Raw genomic sequence first — 26,065 nt, forward strand, 5'->3', positions numbered from 1 at the left:
TAAACATTATTATCCCTACTGCTCAACAGATTATTTGGAGCTTCTACTCTTTAGCTTTTACAAAAAAGCTCCTATGTAATATATATATATATATATATATATATATATATATATATATATATATATATATATATATATATATTATCCCTACTGCTCAACAGATTATTTGGGAGTTAGGTAAAAAATTCGAAATTGTTTCAGTATGATAATTTAAATACATACACATAGACCATAACTTCAAAAACGTATAAAAGTAATGCGGTGAACGTGGATCGAACACGTGACCTTCAGATCTTCAGTCTGACGCTCTCCCAACTGAGCTATCCCCGCATTTTGTTTATAAAATCTCTGGTAATAATATTTATTATCAGTCTACCTCCCATTCTCCATAGTTGTTTTAAGTTTGGAACTCTATATAATATAAATATGTAATGTAATATGTAATATGTATATGTATGATTAAGCTAACAAAGAATATTGATGAAACTTTAACATAGTTCTAGACAAAATTGCAATGCTATGTAATTAGTTGATGATATAAAGTTATTAACTTGGCACTAAAGGGTAGGGTGTTCATCGGTTTGATTAAAACCGTTTAAACCGAAAACTAAATCGAAACCAAATCGGAAAAAATTCATACCGAATTTGCAAAATAGTTTTCCGATCGAGCGAAACCGAAAACCGAATTAAAATTGGGTTTTCGGTTCGGTTTTTGGATTTGAAATTTTTAAATTCGGTTAACCGAAAACCAAATATAAAACCGAATTCAATTTAGACATTATTAATAAATATATTAAGTTATTAATATTATTATATACATGCGTTTAATATATGATATTAGTAGATAATTTACTTTTTCAAGTCAAAATATATGTTCATTCGGATTTAAAATTCTATTTAAATTATTAATTCAAATTTTTCTAATTTCTTTCTTTCTACATTCTTATACATGTAGCCAATTCAAATCGACTTTCTCGTAATTATTGATTTTTTTTATTTTCTTCATATAATATGTATTGTATTATGATATTTTATAAGCTTATTGTATATTATAAAGTTGTATATATACGTTCGATTATATATATATATATATATATATATATATATATATATATATATATATATATATATATATATATATATATATATATATATATTAGTTTAGTATAATATATTACAAAGTTAATATGATAATGTTTGTTCATCTCGTAGGGAAAGAGTAAAAAATTGATTTTCAAAGCTAAATTCGGTTTTAACCGAAACCAAACCGAATTCAAATTCGGTTTTCGGTTTAGTTTTGGTTTCGGTTTTGATATTTGAATTTGGTTTTAGTTTGGTTTTCGGTTTTGATTATAAAAGTTTCAAAAACGAAAAAACCTAACCAAAAAATACGAAAAATCAAAAATTGAACTGATAAACACCCCTACTAAAAGGTGTTTATATATATTAGATATATAATAACATTTCAAACTATCAAGAATAACCAGATTTCATAGAATATTTCCAACCTTCAACCTAAAGATTTGAACCACTAACCAAAAGATCCTAAATCTCATCTCTTGAAATCAGGGGCGGAGCTTTATTAGAGCAGGGGGCCCTCCACCCTCCAAAAAATTTAATAAGTAATGGGATTTGTAGCCCTTTGAGTTACGGACATTTGGGCTTTTGAATCAACTAAATCGAAGTCTGCATGAAGAAGATATGACAAAAATGGTGAAAACTCGCAGATTTTGTTTCATCACCAAATTACTTCATTCTTCTATATCTCATGACCATTTTTAATTTGAAATCAATCTAAAACTAATGTTTTAGAAGGTAACTTACATAATTTACAATTAGGATTGTTATTGTCACTCAGAATGAGTAAAAAATATGCAATTTTGTCCTCCAAACATTGCGTTTTTTCTTGTTAAAAAACGTATCACATATTAGAAAAAGTTTGGCCCTCCAACCATGACGTTCAAGCTCCGTCACTGCTTGAAATGACATCTAACAATTAGTAAACCGTGATGAACTTCAAATATGAATCAACTTTAATTGAAATAACTAACGGGTGTTAATGCCAACAAATCAAAAAAATAAAAAAAAAAATTTATTTTTTTTTGTTAAAAAAACAATAAACATATATAACTAAGAAATTTTCATCAAAAGATGAAAAAACCTATCGAAATACAAAAGATCCAAGCTAGCATCGCAACAAGAAAAATGAAACTTAACAAACTAAACTAGCCATAACGAGTAACTACACGCGAGGTGAACCAGAAAAAAAGTAAGAAACAAATAGAAACCATACCATCATACCAAATACAAACCCAAAGTGCCTAAAACAACATACATAAGCTAATCTAAATAGACAACACCAAATACGTACATCATCAATAAAACCACCCTGGAAGATGAAACCAAGCTAAAATTACCTCGACCAAAATTACTTACCACTCAAATCCGGTTTATGAATCTTTCCTTCCACCTTATCCCTATTCAAAGGTTTACCCACACGATTCGAAAAAGCTTACGACTTAGGCGATTCGAAAGACGAGGAACCCACAATTCTGTCGTCAACCAGGGGAGGTCCAAGTTTCGATTCGAAAAAAGAAACCGACGGACCACTTGATGACCCATCCACCACATCATCACCATCTTCGTCGCGTAAAACAAATGGATCACCTACACCTGATCCAACCGCCTAATTCTTTAAAAATTTTATCCGAAACACAACCAAAATATTGTAGAACACTTTTTAGGGACATCCTATGTGAAGTAGAACAATTAAATCCAATGCCATCGACACAACCGATGTTTGCATCCTTCACCTAAGAATTAACATGAGAAACAGAAGAACCAAGTTCCCGATCATTGTGACTCTTCCCAATACACTCGAATACAACGTTGTAACTACGCGTAAATTTCCACGCTTTCAAACAATTCTTTTCACAAGTTTTACCGGCACACGGGATTGGCAAAGAGTCCACCTTTGAAGCTGAAACACCATGATCAGGGGCCAACGAAGGACATATATTCGAATTCAAAACAGTATAATCATAAGGTTCATCCACCCGATTAGACTCAACATAAACAGCCCCCGACTCATTGTTGAATACAAACCATTTGCAATCAGCGCCTCCTGTACGTATTACCTTTATCTTGGTTTTCTTAAATCAGAATGTTACTACTTTTTAGGGATTATAAGATTAGAAACAATAATTATTTTATTTCGGATTTTGTTAACTCTGAATAAAAACAGGTTCAATCTGGACTTCATCCAAACTGTATCCAATTTTAATTTGAAGAACTTGTGCAAGTGGATAATGTATCTGGTTAGTAATTTGTGTATGTTTGCTTGACTCCTTGATTTCAATGGATATATGTTAGTTTCTGTATATCAATTTATGCTCATTTTATACTTTTTCGGCGGTCTTTAATCTCATTTTGTATCTTTACTCATATTTTTTGCTTCTTTAATATAGGATTCTGATTCTCTTACAGATCATTATTTGGACTCGAAATATCTCTATCAAATCAAAAAAATGAATAAAAAAAGAAGAAGAAATTCAGGAATAACAATACAAAAATATGAATATAAATGGATCTTTGTCAACCCATTTACTAACTTTGAATCTAAACAAACAAATCCAAATCCAAATCCAAATCTAAACTATTTGCTGTGTAAGTTGACAAAAGGTCTACCAACAGCCATGCAGAAAATAGAAAATTAACTGATAACAAAATAGCAAAATCCTCGGTTAATCAAAAACAAACCATGAAATAACAAGTGATGGATCTTAAATCCTAAATTATTGGAATCCATTAATTAATTCTAATACACACATACGCCCTCCAAAACAAAACCATTTCTCCCTTTGATCAAAGAAACAGGGAGAATAAAGAAACAACCAAACCCATGGCTAATAAGGTCATCATATCCGTCGTAACGTTAGTCTTGGTGGTCGGTTGTGTCCTTGGGGTTGTACTAATAATCGTCAAAACCGAACACTCAGATGATAATATCAACACGAGCAACAAAGCAGCAGAAAGCATCTGCAAACCAACCGAGTACAAAGAGGCTTGCAATAAAGCGATGAACGATGTAGCACAAAACTCATCCGCCACCCACGAGGATTACATTCTTGCAGCCATTCGTGCAACAGCTGACGAATTGCAAAAAGCCCTTAAAAAGGCAACCACCAAGAAGAAAGATTTGGGTGATGACAAAAAGGAGATGCATGGTGAGCTTGAGACGTGCGAGAAAATGATAGGATATGCTACGGATGAGCTACAACAAGTGCTTAAGGTTGTGTCTGAAACGGAAGCGGTCTCGTTAGCCGAGCAGATTGACCCGATCCTTGTTTGGTTGACTGCAATTCGTTCATACCAAACAACATGCGTAGAAGAGATCAGAGACGAAAAATTAAAAAAGGACATGCAAGAAGGATTGCAAACGTCGAATGAGCTAACGTTTAATGCACAAAAGATTGTGTATAACGTGCTCGATATTCTGAAGGATATTGGGATTGATTTGGGTGAGTTGAAAATTCCGTCTACAGGACAACGTAAGCTTCTTGATGAGGTTGATGAGATGGACAAACAAGGGTTTCCATCGTGGGTCCCGAGCGTGGACCGCAAGCTTTTAGGAGCTAAAAAGGGTGGTTCGGGTGGGGCTAAAAAAGGGAAAGGTCAAGGCTTGTTTAAAACTCCACAACCTCCTCCGGTTCAACCAAATGTGCAACCGAACGTGATTGTGGCTCAAGACGGTAGCGGAAAGGTTAAGAGCATCAAACAAGCGCTCAAGGAGTATCCCCCGAATCATGAAGGGAGATATATAATCTATATTAAAGCTGGTACGTATAACGAAGGACAAATCATCGTTGACAAAAATATGAACAACGTGTATATGTATGGCGATGGCCGAGACAAGACGATTATTACCGGTAACTTAAATTTTGCGATAGCGAAAATTGGAACGTCACAGACTGCGACGGTGGTTGCTCTTGGTGAGCGGTTCATGGCTAAAGGAATAGGGTTTAGAAACACGATAGGGCCCGCAGGGCACCAGGCGGTTGCTTTTCGATCTCAGTCTCCTCACACGGTTATGATGGATTGCAGTTTCGAGGGTTATCAAGACACGTTGTACTACCACGCGCACGAGCAGTTTTACAAGAATTGTGTTATTTCGGGAACGGTTGACTTTATATTTGGGGTGGGTCGGGCTTATATCCAGGACTCTGATATATTTGTTCGAAAACCGGAGCAAAATCAAGCGAGCATGGTGACGGCTGACGGGAGGATGAAAATGGAAGAAGCTGGTGGTGTGGTGCTCCATAATTGTAAGATTATGGCGGCACCGGAGTTGGCGCCGGTAAAGGGACAATTTGCGACATATTTAGGACGACCGTGGAAAGCGGCGGCAACGTCGATTATATTGATGTGTGACATCGGAGATTTGATTAAACCGGATGGTTGGACGACATGGGAGTCGCCAGAGGGGAAGAATAATCACATGACGTGTATGTTTAGGGAATTTAGAAACAGGGGACCGGGGTCTAATATGGCAGGTAGGGTCAAATGGGCGGGTTTTAAGCCCATTACAAACGATAATGAGGCACAAGGTTTTAGTGTCGGCTCATTCTTACAGGGAGGAAATTGGCTACCTCAAATGGGTGTTCCAGCTAAACTTGGGTTGTAATTGATTAGTATTCTTCCATCGGGTTCCAAGGCACGTAAAGTCACTCTATTGTCCGATTACAAGTGTAACCAAATTCATAGGTGTCAAATGTTAGCGTTTAATAGGTTGGTGTATTAACTAACACGGAGTATATCTTAGAAAGGAAAGGTTTTTTGGGGGATCAGTGCCGGCATTAAACTGTCACTTTGGTTCTTGTAGTTACTCTAGTTCAAGCACACATATAAACAAGATAGCCTTACTTTAAGATTTTCTTTTCATTAACCATACATCAAAAGCATAGCTAAAAGAGGAGTCGACATAATATGATAATAACAATTGTATTTTAGCGATGCATACATTTATAAAGTACAAGGAGATGAAATAGTTACATACGTGTGGGTATCATGCACGCGAACATCTTACATCTGCTTCTCATTTGCTATCATCCTGTCACAAAAGAATTAGCTTGTTCAGCCATTTGACAACTTTTATCATTTGCTTAAGACTCCATTTCGTCCATCAATCAATCTACAAAGAATGTGAGGACCATGCGACCGGCAAGTTTAGCTTCTTTTTTTTTGACGGGTCGTCACACTATTAAAAAAACTAAAAAAAAAAATAGAAAGAAGCTAACCACCTGTTAAACGCATGAGGAAACATCTTTGATAGCATCGAGACTTTGGTTTTCACAAGCCAAACATATAGACCGTAACATGGAAGGTGAAATAAAGCAATACCAAAGTACCTGAGGATTGTAAAAATTTATATTCGACTATGATATACACGAAACAATATAATACAGTGATAGATTCATTGGATGCAACATACCATACAGGAGCCCAAGGAGTGTCGAGTTCTAGGAAAGGATAAGGCCACCTAAATAGCATAACAAATTTCAATCTATTGTTTTCGTATCCAAAATCGATAAGCAAAATACAATAAATGACGAAAGTAACAGCTTCTTGTAAAGGATAGAAAGTTGAATTTCTTACCATGACAAGCAACAGGCATGCATCACCCATTGGAAAGTTATATAAGTTAAGCTCCACAGGATGAAGTATGTTAACCCGTGCCAAGAAAAATGCTGCAACCAAAGATGGAAAAATGAATACGGAAAGAAATAAAAGTAAATAACAACATGATTATTAGTCAATCTTATAGTTTAAAGAAATGTTTTGCGAATCAAAATACTTACAAGGCTGTTGAGAGCAGAATCCAGAATGAGAAAAATAGCATTAACAGAATGCATGGAACCAATCAACTGTCATGACAACAAAGATTTATTTGAAAACCCAAATATATTAAACAAATTTATTCATAGTTACGCACATAATACAAATTAAAACAAAAAAGACACTCTTTAAGACTAACCAAAGTCAATTTGAAGTCATCACCAGTTTGAAATGGGAGCAATAGGCACCAAAATACAATGTCCGTAAGCAAAACAGCACCTGCACAAGTCTGTTATATACTTGCAATTAGTTCAACCATATTCTTTATTAAACTAAAAAGATCATTATATATGGAGCAATTCCAATTTCTGTAATAGCATGAATCACTATGACCATGGATACAAAAGTGTAATACCAAGAATACCTGATAAATATTCTGCATAAGATTTCCCCAAAAACCAGCCTCTTTATTAAGTTGCATTTGGTTATCAGTTTTTAAATCATTCTTCATTAACTTGCCTCTCTCTAGACTTGGAACCGAAGGCTCTTTAAACTGCATCCAGCAGCCATGAGCAGATATGATGCTCCCGAGCTACACAAAAGAAAGCATCACTCATCAAACTAGAAACACCAAATGATTATTTGAGAAAACAGTTTATAGGCCCATTAAAGTTTGATTCCATTTACATTTATACCAATCCTCGGATAGTTATATATAAAAAACATAGCCATAATCTAAAAAAAGACACAAATAATGATTAATTGTGAATTACTATTTCTTTTCCTGCATTTTAATGAACATAATAAAACAATCATCATGTTTAAATTGACAAGTCATGTGTACTTCGCAGCCTAAAAACCAGAACTCCGCTACAAATTATTACTAGTACTATTTTTTTGTCAGAAATCTTTCAAACATTGGTGGCCTTAAAAAGCAAAACTTCATGCTTGGCTCGCATATAAAATTGGATATATACATGGGTGCCTTTAACCATTGACATCCTTTGCAAGAGGTCTTAGGTTTGAATCTTATGGTGGCCAGGGAAGGGTTGGAAACAACCAGGGAGTAATCTTGATGGGCTGCGTACAACAAAGTATTGGCTGCGTGCCTGCGTACAACACCATACGGGGTTCTCACCCTCCCGGGTAACCCGAACAGGGAATACCGTACAATACATGTGTGCCTTTGAAAAACAAAGCATCGTATTTGGGTCACCTCTAGACACATTATCACTACATTATATAAGCGACTACTAGTAACGAGAAGATGCACATCTCTACATCAGAACAGATAAAACCCTGAACGAAATCGCAACTTGCAGGTACAACAGTTGTATTACATATGTCATTATTGTAATTACATAGCATTAAACTTGAAAAACTACGAATATTGTCCGAAATGTTTCTCATCTCCAGAATCAACTAACCGAGTAGCCTACACTTAAAAGCCAGAATTACGAATAATTACAATCAAATAGTTATCATCACTTCTAGCCTCTTCTAAATCCTAACCTAATTTAATTTAATTATTAATTATATTAACTATTTAAAAAACTAAACATTTTCAGACTAGTCTAATAACATACCGCAAAGTAAAACGTGACCAGTAAAAACGTCCACCTGCAATTCAATTAAACACACTTAACATTAAGAACTATTTGTACACATATAATATATCATTATCATTAAATTTATGATCTTAATTAATTAAGAAAATAACAATACAGTAATAATAAAGTAGATAGATAGAGCATACTGACTGCGTGTAAAAGTAGAAAACGACGGGACCGAATGCTAGTAGGACATGTAGGAGCAGAAACGACATCGTGATGAATGAAAAAATTCGGTAAAATAAAAGCCAAATTGGATGGAGGTTTTTCCAGCAAGGAATCCATAGATGATAAGTGTTTGTTGTAGGTTTACTGTTGCTTCTTTTGATTAACTTTAGAGAAACAATTGCCGGAATTAGGATGATGAAAGCGCATGCGAGTACTTGCCATTGAAGCCAGTATTGTAAAGCACCACCAACATCCACCATTATTGACGATGAATTTTGAAGAGTTTAATTCGGTCCGGTCGACGGTTAAGATTTGTTTTCCATTACAATCATCCCAAAAATGGGCGTATTGTAATCTTTATAAAAAGCCCATGTAGTTTTCCAATCAAACTCTTTACTCCCCACTCTTTTCTTTGGTAAAAAAAAAAACTCAAGAATGAATGATTAGTGATCTATCCTTCATACTCCTTTCCTTTCTACATGAAAAAAAAAAACTCGAGAATGCAACCATAGAGATCGTTACATCTGTAGATTTTAACATTGAGAGTTGTGCATAACGCATCAACATTTGTACATGCACATGTCATGTCAGACTAATCATCCGTCCAATTTTTCAATTTATCAGATTTAGCCCCGTTTGTTTTTTACTTTTATTAAGTTCTGTTGTCTGAATTAAATTATGACGTCTATGAGAAACAAGTGACGACTAAATAGTTATTGTTTGTTTTATGTGCTGAGCAGTGACTGAATAATTATAATTACAAATTTAACCTTATACATACGACAGTTATAGACAGTTATTTTAGCAGTTTTGAAACAGTAGGAACAAATATGATAATTCACATTTTCATGACTTAAATTATTAAGAAATTCTATTTTCATTAAGTCCAAAACAAACACTACACCACTTATTTAATTTTATATCATTAAGTCTAATTAAGTTCATTAAGTTCTAATCAAATGGAGCCTTAATTGGTTCGTCTTTTACTTTTATACTTTTCAAAATAACAAGATTAAGACAAGCGCTTCGCTGCTAAGAATTATCGAAGATTGTTTTGTTGGCTATTCATTATACGCTCAGTTTACATGGTAAAGTATTCTAGAGTTAAAAAGTTTCCATCATTCGTCGATGACTATCCATTACAAACTTTATTTACATGCCAAAGTATTCAACGGTTACAAACTTACCATAATTTACATCCTAAAGCGTTTTACAATTAGAGACTTACGAGTACATAATGACTAAACATCAAAAGAAAGATACTAAATTCATACATACACTGAAAGAAGTGATGAATTAAGTTAATTAGCCTTTATAATAGTGTCATCAAAATACAAAGTAAGCTCAGATTTGGAGCTGATTGTTGGGGACAAAAGAAGACCCGAAATCCGCCATGGTTGCAATTACACATGGTTGCATAGACTCTATAACCAACAAATTTCTTCCTACCGATAGTCCACATGTGTTGTTGGCGCCTATAGTGAAATCCTCTGGTAAGGCACTAACAGAATCTCATAGTCATGCTTCAAGACATACTTAAATATTCCAATTATATATCGTGAGATTTCGGACAATTAATATGAAAAATAATTGACTGGACCTTTGAGCATTCCATCCCTTCCATTGCCATATACTGATATCCTTTGACACAATAATCATCAAATAAAAGAAAGATATATTAAATGCTTTCATGCAAACAAAATATTGCAGACACACGTTCTCCTAAAAAAACAGCAGAATAATGCAGACAAATGTCTGCACAATCTCCACTATCTTGATATAAAAAAGAAACACCAAGAAGAAAGATTGGCGTTTGTAAGGATTATAGGATCCAAACAATAGAGTAATTCCAGAGAATTATCCTTCCACAATCGACAAACGAAAGAACAATAATTAAAGAATTAAAGACGCGAGATTTAACGTGGTTATATGTAATCGAATGTCGATTACTTTAATCCACGGACCAACTAAAGAGATTTTATTGATATAATTCGTAGATACAACTGGGGGTTACAATAGGATGCTTATATAGGCCAAAAACAACAAGGAAACACCTCAGAGAACAAGAAAAACGTCAATATGGAAACTCCCTCGTCAGACAAGCCACGCCGCGCCATTTCAGGCCACGCCGCGCCTCCAAGGCTAATCTCCGGACAGTAGGTTTCCCAATCTGATGCTCTGTTTCATGTAGTAGGCCGCGTCGTGCCTCCCCTGTTCGTCCGAATCCTTTTGTTTTGATATTCTTCACATCCAACAATCTCCCACTTGAAAATAGTCAAAACCATGACTCACATTGTCAACCCATCATACCATCAAACTAACCAAGATCACCAAAGCACCCTTTACCGCCAAACTCCATTTGGGACACGCACACTCCTATCACATACGTCGGATAAGCAGACTTTCGATACAAGGTCTTCAACACTTCTTGTTAGAATCGAATCATCATCTCTCTATCTCCCCAGTCGGTCACCACCTTCTCATTAGTTCATGAGAAGACCTGTTGAAAGGACCCGTTCATATATATTATAAACGATTCACAATAGTTGATTACATCGCGAGGTATTTGACCTCTATATGATACATTTTACAAATATTGCATTCGTTTTTAAAAGACAAACTTTCTTTACAATGAAAGTTGACGGCATGCACACCATTTGATAATACATCCAACTATAATTGACATAATAATAATCTTGATGAACTCAATGACTCGAATGCAACGTCTTTCAAAATATGCCATGAATGACTCCAAGTAATATCCTTAAAATGAGCTAATGCACAGCGGAAGATTTCTTTAATACCTAAGAATAAACATGCTTTAAAGTGTCAACCAAAAGGTTGGTGAGTTCATAGGTTTATCATAACAATCATTTCAATATATTAATAGACCACAAGATTTTCGTTTATAAATATATGTACACTCGTAAGTGTATAAAAGTATTCTATAAGTTGTAGGCACTCGGTAACAAGCCTTAACGTTCATGTTTTACCCTCTGAAGTACACCAGATCAGGTATGTTTAAAATAACCTCGAAGTACTAAAGCATCCCATAGTCAGGATGGGGTTTGTCAGGCCCAATAGATCTATTTTTAGGATTCGCGCCTACCGTACATAGACAAGTAGTTTAATGTTACCAAGCTAAGGGTATATTTCTGGTTTAAACCCACGTAGAATTAGTTTTAGTACTTGTGCCTATTTCGTAAAACATTTATAAAAACAGCGCATGTATTCTCAGTCCCAAAAATATATATAAAAGGGAGCAAATGAAACTCACCATACTGTATTTCGTAGTAAAAATACATATAACGTCATTTAACAAGTGCAAGGTTGGCCTCGGATTCACGAACCTATATTAATTATATATATTTATATGTTGGTCAATATTTGTCTAACAATTTTTGGTCAAGTCATAGTGTACCACAATCCTAATGCTCGAGACTAATATGCAAAAGTCAACAAAAGTCAACTTGACCCAAAATGACTTCTAAAATTTATACGTGTTTATTATATAACTTAACTATAGTCGTTTTATATATTTAAATATATTTATTAGATTTTATAATAATAAAAGTCATTTATTAATAAAAATTTATATTAACGTTTATATATAATAAAATATACTTTTATATATCTTAAGAAGTAAAATTTATAAAGTTCACTTAATATCGTAAAACTATAGTGGTGTAAGTATTATTAATGTAATTATATTACGCGTGGTGAAAAATATCTTTGTATCCCCTATTTATTTGATAAAATAATATTGATCATAATAATAATAAGTAAAAGTTGTATTATTTTGTAATAATAATTATTATTATTCTATAACAATATTTATATTTACTAAAAATGGTATTATGATAAAATGATAATACTAACATAATAGTAATAATGATATTTTATAATAACAATGATATTTTTATTAAAATAATAACGACGATAGTAATAATAATCATTTTAACAATAATACTAAAATTCAGTTGACTATAACTTCTAATCCGTTCATCGAAACCATTCGATATCTAAATGAAAAGTTCTTAATTTTTCGCTAGCTTTCCAATGACATGCATATCATATACCCTATCTCAGTAGCATATGTATCTAATTCAGGATTCAACAAACCTATCTAAGGACAAAATCGAATGTACAAGCATGCATAATCCTATATACTCGAGCACTAGTCAGGGATACACTATTGATATATAAAAGTTAAGTTATGAGTGCTCACGTATCAATATTGAGATTCAATATTGCAGGAAAGTACGTAGATGCAACGGAGATGATAAACACTAGATTGACCTCACGAGTATACCTATGAACCATACCCATCACCTCCATAGCTATAACCCATAATTTCCTTAGCTTCGACTCATAACTATTTTGAAATCACTCGGACATCACTCCGTCTTAATATTTTATGTATACTAATAATATCTTGAAATAATACAGAGCAAATATATATATATATATATATATATATATATATATATATATATATATATATATATATATATATATATATATATATATATATATATATATATATATATATATATATATATATATGTAAATCGATTGAGAGAGTTTAGAGAAACATATTTTCAAGTTTCTATGAAATAATGAAACCTATTGAATTCTATTTATAATAGATTTTTGAATTATTAAAGTGAATTATTAAAGTATGAATTATTAAAATGAATTATTAAAGTATGAATTATTAAAGTGAATTATTAAAGTATGAATTATTAAAGTGAATTATTAAAGTATGAATTATTAACGTGAATTATTAAAGTATGAATTATTAAAGTGAATTATTAAAGTATGAATTATTAAAGTGAATTATTAAAGTATGAATTATTAAAGTGAATTATTAAAGTATGAATTATTAAAGTATGAATTATTAAAGTGAATTATTAAAGTTAAAGTAAAGTAAATGTAAAGTAAAGGTAAAGTTAAAGTATAGTAAAAGTATAAAAACTATGTATGTATAATACGCGTATAAATATATATAATATTAATTTAAATCGTTATATATATTTAATGAAATAAAATATAAATATCGTTATATTTATTATACTGGTTAAGTAATGAGTTGTCAAAAGTGATTCTAGATATTTATAAAAGTTATATATGTTTTAATAATAAAGTTCTTTTTAAACTGAAAATGTTTTTGTACGTTTGAAAATAGATTAATAGAATATTATGGAAACCAATTTTTCACTAGCTTTTGTCTAACTTTCGTAAATGATACTTTTTATTTTTATTTATAAATAGCTTTACAAATTATTTCGAATATCGTTAAGAGGAATAGATTTTCTTAAATCATAGTGGACCTCTCAACAGAGACTTGTAATCATAATTCAATGTTTCTGATAATTCAATCATTTAATATATATTTTTTTAATTTCGTCGATAATCATATTGAAACAAATACGTTCATATAAAGCATTGTACATTTAAATACTTTGTTGACATTTTCAATTTATAACATATACACATATACATACATATTCATATATGTTCATTTAATGGTTCGTGAATCATTGGAATTTGGTCGAGGTTTAAATGAATGTATAAACATAGTTTAAAATCCTTGAGGTTTAACTTAACAAACATTGCTTATCGTGTCAGAATAATATAAAGATAAAGTTTAAATTTAGTCAGAAATTTCCGGGTCGTCACAGTACCTACCCGTTAAAGAAATTTCGTCCCCAAAATTTGATAGAGGTCGTTATGGCTAACAATGAGAATGTTATTATGACGTAACGATTATGAAGTTTTATCATGTCTAAGAAGTATGGATAAAATAATTCGATTACTCGAAGCGTATGAGGGAAGTTATCGTAAATGAAGGAAATAAGATTATAGTGATTCGTCATATCTTTTGACATCATCACAATTGATCTCCGAATTTACAGAAAATCTTTGTAATCTATGTTGGATTTGATGCTTCGGTGATTAAGGAGATTATGATTCTCTTCGAATTAATACGATAATCCATCTTGATTTCTCTGTCGGGTATTTCAATATAAATCCACCTCCTTCGTATATATTATAAACGATTCACAATAGTTGATTACATCGCGAGGTATTTGACCTCTATATGATACATTTTACAAATATTGCATTCGTTTTTAAAAGATAAACTTTCTTTACAACGAAAGTTGACGGCATGCACACCATTTGATAATACATCCAACTATAATTGACATAATAATAATCTTGATGAACTCAATGACTCGAATGCAACGTCTTTCAAAATATGCCATGAATGACTCCAAGTAATATCCTTAAAATGAGCTAATGCACAGCGAAAGATTTCTTTAATACCTGAGAATAAACATGCTTTAAAGTGTCAACCAAAAGGTTGGTGAGTTCATAGGTTTATCATAACAATCATTTCAATATATTAATAGACCACAAGATTTTCGTTTATAAATATATGTACACTCGCAAGTGTATAAAAGTATTCTATAAGTTGTAGGCACTCGGTAACAAGCCTTAACGTTCATGTTTTACCCTCTAAAGTACACCAGATCAGGTGTGTTTAAAATAACCTCGAAGTACTAAAGCATCCCATAGTCAGGATGGGGTTTGTCAGGCCCAATAGATCTATTTTTAGGATTCGCGCCTACCGTACATAGACAAGTAGTTTAATGTTACCAAGCTAAGGGTATATTTCTGGTTTAAACCCACGTAGAATTAGTTTTAGTACTTGTGCCTATTTCGTAAAACATTTATAAAAATAGCGCATGTATTCTCAGTCCCAAAAATATATATATAAGGGAGCAAATGAAACTCACACCTTCTATTCTCTCTCCCTCAACTCATATTTTAAAGTATTTGTCAATATGCTTCATCCAGTACTGATTCTCGATATACTCCTCACTTTCATATCTGTCGTTCTTCTTTTTCATCTGCCTCCGGAAGAATCTATTTACTTCTACTATACTCTCGGTTTTATAGTGTTTTTAGTTCTTCCGTGTCTTTATATTTCTATATGCATCGATATATACGGTTTATAATTTTTGGGTGGTTGTTGGGTTTTATATCTTCCCTTATATTTCAAAGCCCCTGCTTTTGTCTTCTGTAATCATTGACATCCACAGTTAATGCTCCCTTCTATTTGCTATGATTTATACTCCAATTTCTATTTTGGAGTTTTGTCCTTTCGTTTCTTCTTCTTGCGATTAAGCAACGTTTGTAATGGTCCAGTATTCGCAGATATGAATTTCAGAATGAACATAGTTAATGTTCTAAGAAGGAAATGGTAATGGCACGATCTTGATTATTAATTTACCAGAATACCCTGAAAAGACCGAATCATCAAGAAAATATATTCTTGATATTTTTAGAGATTAAATAGAATATAAGAGTCGTGTAACATGGAACATGATGACGGCATGGTCTGTGAATCGTCATGTCCCATTAGAAACTCAGCATGACTTACTGTAATATAATCACGTTGATCAAGTGTCATTATATTATACTAACTCATGCTTCAGTTCCCAACACTACTTCAAAACATTCATAATTTAAACTCGAAAGTTTATAGAATATAGAAACTAATAGTTTCTTATATGATGTAACACTGATAGCGCAAAGAGATAAATAACTTCAGATAAGATTAGTTGTGAAAATATCTTCAGAAATATCGTGGATATTTATAATGAAAGATATGATAATATCTTAGAATTTTTAATATTGATGGATGATGATGAAGATTTTTCTGTAAAGGTTTAGAATAAAGAGTAAGGTATTCGTTAATGACTTTAGCAGGCACTGAATCATTTGGATTCTTTGAAGGCAGATTTAGTCTTTGTGATTTGTCCACAGCCTCCTTCATAGTCTGTTCAATCCGTTTTCCAGTTCCAAACCTTCTCTTTTTCTCAGCTTTACCACCTTACTATTCTTTGTCATCAAACTTTTTTACTGTTAAGATCGTTTACAGTTTTTGATGCTTCGTCAGCATTTCAAGAACTAGTTTGCAGTTCAAAATATTTTTCAGAACTTCACATTCAAAGTATGTAAGTCCAGGAGATAGACGTTTTACGTACACATATAACTGTTGGCGTAGACATGCTGCGAGATTTCAAAATACTGGTTACTGTTTTCCGATGATTCGTATGACAATTCTCGTTACAAGATGCGAATGAGTAAATGATGTGTTTCAATAAATATAATGATTTTTCGAAAAGTCAAAGATAATTGAAGTTGTTGGTAAGTTTATTGCTAAGGTGGTGAGATATGAAAGGTCCCCAGTAACGATGATGAAAGGGCAACGTATCTATCGATGTTATAATAAGACTAGTCCGACTGAAAAGTCGAAGTTGACTTGCTGGAGCTGTGACAAAACTGTCTACTTTGAAAAGGAATTGAAAAGTCATTTTAGCTAATAAATGCCAAAGGATCTGACACGGATACGCGTCGAACTATGACTTTGGCTTCGAGAGATTTTTAGGTACATAAATGTGGGTAATATGTGGTTGGATCATCATCTCGATTGTTCATTGTTTGAAGTGTCTTCAAAAACTTCGGAGAGTTTGAACACAGTTTGTAATCGTTAATATACATATGATGTTCTAACACAGTTTTGAAGCCAAAGTATAGCTTTGAAAGATGTAGGAATCTAAGAGTGATGTCTTCTGTTAAATCATGACTTGGATTTTGATTTGTCAAAATCAGAATGCGTAATCAAATTTGGGTGAGAATGGTTGTTTTGATTACTATACAAGAATGTATATTGTTGTGAGATTTTGGGAGTATAGTTGATGATTTGCTTAATCAGATTCGAAAAATGTAACATATTAATTGTGAATTTATATATCTCTCGGGTATTACCTACCCGTTAAAAAAAATTTCACAATTAATATTTTGTACAACAGAATATTATTACAGTCTTTATGAAAATATATATGTGCATATTTTCTTCAGATGTAACATAGATTTAATGAGTTAATATTAAATTAAACTCATTTGATTTACGGTTGAAACTAGAACTGAATAATCCCTAAAGACTTTAGAAATTACATAACTTTTACGGAGTATTTATTCAATAAAATTGAAATTATGAATTAATACTTCGTTATTTGTTGGTGTTTGTAACCCTTGCACCGTATTCTCTAAAGCCACTACTCGAGCGCGAAGCTCGTTGACTTCTTCTATTACACCGGGGTGATTGTCGGTTCGGACGAGCGGATAAATAAAATCTAGAATTTAATGTAGTATATAATCGTGACGAGATACTCTGGAAATGAGAGAGAAAATGGTGTTTTGGACCGGTTTGCCGGTAAGTGCTTCAGGTTCATCGCCAAGAGGGCAATGTGGTGGATGGAAGGGATCACCTTCTTCTTGTCTCCAATTATTGAGGAGGCTACGAGCCTATCCCCAATTCATCTAGAATAGATGATGGCTAATTGGTTGATCCATTCCGGTCACACTGCTTTCGGAGCTTGAGTGGGATTCCATATCGGAATTCGAGGGACTTGAACTAATGACGAATTTCATTTCGTTCGATTGAATAAAGGATTTTTTTGATATGAAATGATTTTTCGACTATCGGGTGGTATTCTAATTACATAGAATATCTATATATATAGCGCAAAAGATTTCGTAGATTACGGAGGAATTTACGTGATATGTCAGGCAAAGTTTACAGTAACAGATACGCTAAGATATGGATTAGCAGATACGCTAAGATATGAATTTTGTCTATACACTATTTATGCAATCAATGCAGTAAGACATATCTAGACTAAGAATGATAAGCAGGCAATTCTGACAAAAATGATAAGCAAAACTTTTGACATGCAGACACGGTCAAAGTCCAGGCTCACTAATGCATCCTAACGACTATCAGTTAGACACACTAATGCAGACCTGGTTCGCTAAGACCACCGCTCTGATACCAACTGAAAGGACCCGTTCATATATATTATAAACGATTCACAATAGTTGATTACATCGCGAGGTATTTGACCTCTATATGATACATTTTACAAATATTGCATTCGTTTTTAAAAGACAAACTTTCTTTACAACGAAAGTTGACGGCATGCACACCATTTGATAATACATCCAACTATAATTGACATAATAATAATCTTGATGAACTCAATGACTCGAATGCAACGTCTTTCAAAATATGCCATGAATGACTCCAAGTAATATCCTTAAAATGAGCTAATGCACAGCGGAAGATTTCTTTAATACCTAAGAATAAACATGCTTTAAAGTGTCAACCAAAAGGTTGGTGAGTTCATAGGTTTATCATAACAATCATTTCAATATATTAATAGACCACAAGATTTTCGTTTATAAATATATGTACACTCGCAAGTGTATAAAAGTATTCTATAAGTTGTAGGCACTCGGTAACAAGCCTTAACGTTCATGTTTTACCCTCTGAAGTACACCAGATCAGGTGTGTTTAAAATAACCTCGAAGTACTAAAGCATCCCATAGTCAAGATGGGGTTTGTCAGGCCCAATAGATCTATTTTTAGGATTCGCGCCTACCGTACATAGACAAGTAGTTTAATGTTACCAAGCTAAGGGTATATTTCTGGTTTAAACCCACGTAGAATTAGTTTTAGTACTTGTGCCTATTTCGTAAAACATTTATAAAAACAGCGCATGTATTCTCAGTCCCAAAAATATATATAAAAGGGAGCAAATGAAACTCACCATACTGTATTTCGTAGTAAAAATACATATAACGTCATTTAACAAGTGCAAGGTTGGCCTCGGATTCACGAACCTATATTAATTATATATATTTATATGTTGGTCAATATTTGTCTAACAATTTTTGGTCAAGTCATAGTGTACCACAATCCTAATGCTCGAGACTAATATGCAAAAGTCAACAAAAGTCAACTTGACCCAAAATGACTTCTAAAATTTATACGTGTTTATTATATAACTTAACTATAGTCGTTTTATATATTTAAATATATTTATTAGATTTTATAATAATAAAAGTCATTTATTAATAAAAATTTATATTAACGTTTATATATAATAAAATATACTTTTATATATCTTAAGTAGTAAAATTTATAAAGTTCACTTAATATCGTAAAACTATAGTGGTAAGTATTATTAATGTAATTATATTACGCGTGGTGAAAAATATCTTTGTATCCCCTATTTATTTGATAAAATAATATTGATCATAATAATAATAAGTAAAAGTTGTATTATTTTGTAATAATAATTATTATTATTCTATAACAATATTTATATTTACTAAAAATGGTATTATGATAAAATGATAATACTAACATAATAGTAATAATGATATTTTATAATAACAATGATATTTTTATTAAAATAATAACGACGATAGTAATAATAATCATTTTAACAATAATACTAAAATTCAGTTGACTATAACTTCTAATCCGTTCATCGAAACCATTCGATATCTAAATGAAAAGTTCTTAATTTTTCGCTAGCTTTCCAATGACATGCATATCATATACCCTATCTCAGTAGCATATGTATCTAATTCAGGATTCAACAAACCTATCTAAGGACAAAATCGAATGTACAAGCATGCATAATCCTATATACTCGAGCACTAGTCAGGGATACACTATTGATATATAAAAGTTAAGTTATGAGTGCTCACGTATCAATATTGAGATTCAATATTGCAGGAAAGTACGTAGATGCAACGGAGATGATAAACACTAGATTGACCTCACGAGCATACCCATGAACCATACTGTTGAGTCCCCAAAATAATTAAGGATTTAATTATGACAAAACAATATTTATTTGCACTAAAGTGTTATGTGCAGCCAGCACACGTTTGTTTATGTATAGTCAGCTAATATAGCTGTGTCGAGTGTTTAGTATGCTGCCTAGTCTATCAGCACAAGGTAGAAATGTATTCTTCGAATCAGCACAGGATGTGCACCCAGCAAATCAAGAATATCAAGTGACTCAGCATATGAAGGACCAGTAAGTCTGGATATTAGCATACAACACAAGACAGCCATGCTCCATTACAAGCATGGTAGTTTCCCAGAGTGGTCTACATCAACGCACTATTCAACAGAAGTCGAAGACAAAGTTGAACAGAAAAGGACAGGAGTCGGCGGCTGACAAGTGACCTTACAAGACCACGTGGGAATGCAGAAGTGGAACGCATGTGCAGACATGTGTTATACTTTATTCATACCTAGGGAACACAACATTCCATTTGTTTAAATCAAATGGTAGTGCCAAACCGAATTGGTGTGTTCCAGCAAATAGCTACCTAAGAGGAAAGAAGGAGAGCACGCCTTCTGACACAATTGTCCCCACAAGTACAAGGCATCCAATGTACTAGTGGACAATAGATTAATTACACGGTTAATAGAACTACTATATATATTGTTGTATCCACTATTGTAAAAACTAGTGGTGTGGGTTTATTTGTTAGAGTCCAAACCGTGTAATAGCTTTAGTTTGTCTCTTAGCTATAATCTAGGTAATCTGTATCAACCAACTATCATTTCCACCAAGGATAGTTGTGATTCTTTCTGATTTAATCAATAAAGAATAACAGTTGAAAATTACCTGTGACTCTATATTATTTACTACAGAATACTAAACGTGATTAACTGACTAGTTAATTAAGAAGAGAATTGTATTCACCCCCCCCTCTACAATACTCCTGTTGTTATTAAGGGACCAACAACTGGTATCAGAGCGTCAGTCTTGATAATTAATATCTTGGATCTGAATTCTCTTATGGCTTCGTATTCAAACTCAGCTTACCTTGAGAATGGCTCGTCTAACAGACCACCTAAGTTTGATGAAGATGAGTATGAAACCTGGAAGGCAAGGTTCATGCTCCATCTTGAGTCTGTGGATTCACTCATGCCTGGAATTGCCAAAGATGGCCCTTTTGTTCCCACTGAGACAGTTGGTAGTGCACCAGCAACAGCTGACACTCCTGCCATCCCTGGCAGAGAGGTTATTCTCACTCCCTCTAGATGGGATGATGAGGATAAACGTCGAGTTGGTCTTGACCCTAAAATCAGAACCCTGTTAGCCATAACTTTGCCTAACCCACTGTTCAAACTGATCAAGGGAAAAGAAAATGCTAAGCTTATGCTTGACTACCTAGATGTCACCTATGAGGGTATGGGAGAAGTTAGGCAGAACAGGATGATTGCTCTTAAAAGAGAATATGAAATGTTCTTTGCCTATAAGAATGAAACCCTTAAGCAAACCTTCATTAGGTTTAACTCTTTGATAGCAAACCTGACCACTTTAAATGTAACCTACACTGAATTTGAACAAGTGAACAAATTCATAGATGCACTGCCATGTAAATGGAAACCTGTTACTGACCCATTAAGAACCACACAGACCCTAAAGAACTTTAACCTGTCCTCTCTCTACAGTTCCCTTTGGAATCATGAGAAGGCAGAAGCCAAGTTTGAACTTAACATGAAAGAAAACTTTAGGTCTGCCCCCACCACTTCAAAATCATCTAAAAATGATGATGCTGCTCTTATTGCTGCTGCTAAATGGAAGAAAGCTCAAAAAGCTTTACTGGTTCAAAAGTTACTGGCAGAACAAGAGTCATCTGATAGTGTTGAGGAAAATGGTACTGGGTCTGAAGAAAGCAGTACAGATGAAAGTGATGTAGAAGGGTTTGCTGAAGGTATGGCTCTGCTGGCTAGGCAGTTCAAAAGGTTCAATCGTAGTAGAACCAGCAAGTCATACAAAGGGAGCAAAAAGCCAAATGCTAGGTACAACAGCAAGTCAGTCAAGGGTCCTAAATCTGAGTGCTTTAATTGTGGGAAGGTTGGACATTTTGCTGCTGAATGCATGTCCAAGAAACCTTCCACGTCACATGCTAACTCTTTCTCAAAAGCTGATAAGTACAAAAACAAGTACAAAGCTATGAAAGCTCAGATGAAGGAAAGTGCAAAGACTGACAAGAAGGGTAAACAGCCAGAAAAGGTTCTAGTTGCTGAACATCATGACTGGGATGAAGCCAGCACGTCCTCATCTTCTGATTGTGATACTGATGATGATGGTGCTGGTTATGCTACTGGTAAGAAGCTGTGTTTGATGGCCAAAGAGGTCGAGGAGTCTGATGAGGATGATGGTGGTAGTACGTTTTTGGCTGATATGAGGGAAGCTGATCAAAACAGAGATTCTCCTCAATGGAAAACTGAAATGATGTATAAGGTTGATAATTTTCGAACTTATACTGATGATGAAAAAGCTGAAATGTTTGACTACCTAAGAATTGATTTATGCAGAAGCTGCAAACGAGAAGAGAGTTTGAAATCTAATAACAAATCTTTAAATGAAAAACTCAAAGGCAAAAATGATGAAATTAAGATCTTAAAAGATACAATTTCCAAACTTGAAAAACAAAACTTTGCTTTAGAAACTCTTCACGTTGAGGCAGCAGAAGTCAAGACCCAGCTGGATAATCTCAAAAGAGTTGTTGCTTCATGGTGCACATCTGCTCAACGCACAGCTAAATGTGTTAACGAGCAGGTGCCTGCCCAAGTTCAAGCCTTCTTTGCTGGTGACTATGCTGCTGCTGCTGCTATTGCAGAAGTTACTTTCATGGACCCGATTCTTGAAACTGATCCTGAAGCTGTCTTGCCAAATACTTTTGCCAAGATAGTTGAAGGTAAAAAGGTTATGACAAACAAATTTGTTAGACCTACTGTGTCCCCACCACCTGCCATGAAAGAAATTTTGGAGGATGAAGTTAGAGCAAGAGAAGCCAGTAACTCAATTGATGAGACTACTGACCCCTCAAGCATCCACTACATGACTCCGAAAGAAAGACGTATTAAAAGGGAAATCACTGAAAACAACTTGAGAAAAGTTAAACCAACTGATTCCCCTTCGTGTTCGAGTTCTACCAGTGCTAAGCCAGCTGATGACCAATCTACTGGTTACCCAGTAGCTGCAGACAAGCCAGTGAAACGAAATACTGGCAAATCTAAGGCAGCAGTTAAGATATCTACTGGTTCATCAGCATCAGAAGACAAGCCAACAACTTCCCACGCTAACTTGTCAAATGATAAAGGAAAGACAGTTCGCCATGGTCATGGTACTGGTTCCAAAAGGAAAGCTGCCCATAAGGGAAAAGCAAAAATTGACTCGACTGATGAGCTGTCTATCACTGAGATAATGACAGCCAAGCTTGACCAGCTAATTGAGGCAGTAACTAAAAGTCGACCCGATCCTACTGCCCTTATTAGATCTGTGCATGACCAGCCACAAAAGCCAAAAGTGAGAAAATGCTATAAATGTGGCAGCAAAGCTCACCTGGCTAACCAGTGTACTCAAACCCAAACCCCATCTGCTGCTCCTTCTAGCAAGCCAGTAGAAAAGAAGAAGTCATCAAAGGTGACTCCTTCAGAACCCATCCTTGGATGGGTTCCCAAAAAGAACTAATCTCTAAGTTATTGTGCAGGGCATTCAAAACAAGCAAATCTGGTATCTCGACAGTGGTTGTTCGAGACATATGACCGGAAGTAAGTCCCTGCTGATGGACTATCAGGAAAAGGATGGTCCAGTTGTTTCGTATGGAGATAATTCGTTGGGTTACACAAAAGGTTTTGGTACTTTGACAAATGGGAATGTCACGTTCTCAAATGTTGCATATGTAGTTGGGCTTAAACATAACTTACTCAGTATAAGCCAACTGACAAGCAAGAATAAGATAGTCCAATTCAGAAAGAAAATTGGTACTATTTTTGATAAGACAGGGAAGCCACTGCTGACTGCAAAACGTCATGAAAACATGTATCAAATTGACATGAACACAGCAGTCACAACAACTGATACTTGTTTCTATTCGAAGGCAGCAGACAACCTGAAGTGGTTATGGCACAAGAGACTCTCACATCTCAACTTCAAAGATATTCACAAATTATCCAGTAGAAGTTTGGTGTCTGGGCTACCCACAATGTCTTATGTGAAGGACAGATTGTGTCCTGGTTGTGAAAAGGGAAAACATCACCATGCCTCGTTCAAATCAAAGCAAATCTCATCTGTTGAGAAACCATTTCACTTACTTCATATGGATCTATTTGGTCCAGTGAATGTGGCCAGCTGTAGTGGGAAGAAGTATACACTGGTTATTGTTGATGAATACTCGAGATACACTTGGGTGTTCTTTCTAAGGCAAAAGAGTGAAGCTGCTGATGAAATCATCAATTTTATCAAAAGAATGGAGCTTTTGAATGGGCAACTGGTGAAGCAACTAAGAAGTGATCATGGTACAGAATTCAGAAATGCTACATTAGAAGAATTTTGTGCTGACAAAGGTCTTTCCCAAAATTTCTCTGCTGTGAGAACACCTCAGCAAAATGGTGTTGCAGAAAGAAGAAACAGAACTCTCATTGAAGCAGCAAGATCTATGTTGGCTGAGTCTGGGTTGAAGAATTCCTACTGGGCAGAAGCTGTGAATACTGCCTGTTTTACCCAGAATAGATCTCTTATTGTGAAAAGACATCAGAAAACTGCTTATGAAGTTCTCAAAGGAAGAAGACCCTCAATTTCATTTCTTCATGTATTTGGCACTCCCTGTTACATTCTAAATAATAGGGATCAGCTGGGCAAATTCGATGCTAAAGCTGATGAAGGTATATTCCTTGGATATTCCAACATGTCAAAGGCATATAGGGTCTACAACAAAAGAAGAGGTTGTTTTGAAGAATCCATTAATGTTACATTCGATGAAACTGCCTCTGCTTCATCTACTGATCGTGAAGATGAAGTGTTACTGTTTGAAGAGCCTACTCAGCAAGCTCTTGATGATGAAGAGCCAGCAGCACAACCCTCACCAATCCATGCTGCTGGGTTCTCTGATGATGAAATGGAACATTCTGTTCCATCTGTGTCTAAACCAAGTGGACCTACTGGCTCTACTGAAGTGCTGCAACTTGAGCCTAGGTCTGCTGGTTCTGAGAGATCACAAGCTGGTACTGATTCTACTGATATTGATCAGCAACCTTCTGTTGCTGCTCACTCATCTGAACCAGCTGATGATCAAGATGCTGTGTGTTCTACAACCAGCTCACCTGTTCATAACACCAAATGGACAAGGGAGCATCCGATTGAGCAGATTATTGGTAATCTTGCGAGTGGTGTTAAAACACGGAGGCATGCTACCAGTAACTTTTGTATGCATGTTAATTTTGTGTCTACCATTGAGCCCACGTGTCCTGAGGAAGCACTTCAAGATCCTAGCTGGGTTGGTTCAATGCAAGAAGAAATTACTCAGTTTGATAGGAACAAAGTGTGGACATTGGTACCTGAACCTGAGGATAAGACAAAGAAGATCATTGGTACTAAGTGGGTGTTTAAAAACAAGATGGATGAAGATGGTGTCGTTATCAGAAACAAAGCAAGATTGGTTGCTCAAGGGTTTAGACAGGAAGAAGGATTGGATTATGGGGAAACTTATGCACC

General features: G+C 34.3%; 2 protein-coding genes and 1 non-coding gene across 4 annotated transcripts; 1 reads left to right on the forward strand and 2 right to left on the reverse strand.

Moving 5' to 3' along the window:
• Positions 1-257: 257 nt before the first annotated feature.
• On the reverse strand, positions 258-330 carry TRNAF-GAA (transfer RNA phenylalanine (anticodon GAA)). Its single transcript has one exon. It is a non-coding gene; the product is annotated as a tRNA-Phe (tRNA).
• Positions 331-3,901: 3,571 nt separating this feature from the next.
• LOC139852244 (pectinesterase 4-like) lies at positions 3,902-5,683 on the forward strand. The gene has a single exon (XM_071841482.1). It carries the CDS (start codon positions 3,902-3,904, stop codon positions 5,681-5,683), a length of 1,782 nt encoding a protein of 593 aa, XP_071697583.1.
• Positions 5,684-5,921: 238 nt separating this feature from the next.
• LOC139855513 (uncharacterized) lies at positions 5,922-8,925 on the reverse strand. 2 transcript variants are annotated; one of them, XM_071844743.1, is made up of 9 exons: positions 8,595-8,925; positions 8,421-8,454; positions 7,259-7,426; positions 7,034-7,123; positions 6,858-6,923; positions 6,655-6,746; positions 6,491-6,538; positions 6,300-6,407; positions 5,922-6,109 (listed from the first exon to the last, which is right to left on the reverse strand). In XM_071844743.1, the coding sequence occupies exons 1-9, from the start codon at positions 8,870-8,872 to the stop codon at positions 6,082-6,084; spliced, it is 912 nt and encodes a 303-aa protein (XP_071700844.1). In that variant the 5' UTR covers positions 8,873-8,925; the 3' UTR covers positions 5,922-6,081. The 2 variants fall into 2 exon arrangements, with proteins under 2 accessions (XP_071700844.1, XP_071700843.1); XM_071844742.1 differs by having other exon boundaries at positions 5,922-6,190.
• Positions 8,926-26,065: the final 17,140 nt, after the last annotated feature.

Source organism: Rutidosis leptorrhynchoides, chromosome 6, assembly GCF_046630445.1.
Source record: "Rutidosis leptorrhynchoides isolate AG116_Rl617_1_P2 chromosome 6, CSIRO_AGI_Rlap_v1, whole genome shotgun sequence".
NCBI classification, from domain to species: domain Eukaryota; kingdom Viridiplantae; phylum Streptophyta; class Magnoliopsida; order Asterales; family Asteraceae; genus Rutidosis; species Rutidosis leptorrhynchoides.

Coding starts and splice junctions, on each gene's coding strand:
- LOC139855513 (XM_071844742.1), bottom strand. CDS start 8,872: ATGGTGGATGTTGGTGGTGCTTTACAATACTGGCTTCAATGGCAAGTA. Junction 7,427..8,420: donor TGGTCACGTTTTACTTTGCG/GTATGTTATTAG, acceptor TCTTTTGTGTAG/CTCGGGAGCATCATATCTGC. Junction 6,539..6,654: donor CATGCCTGTTGCTTGTCATG/GTAAGAAATTCA, acceptor TATGCTATTTAG/GTGGCCTTATCCTTTCCTAG.
- LOC139852244 (XM_071841482.1), top strand. CDS start 3,902: ATGGCTAATAAGGTCATCATATCCGTCGTAACGTTAGTCTTGGTGGTC.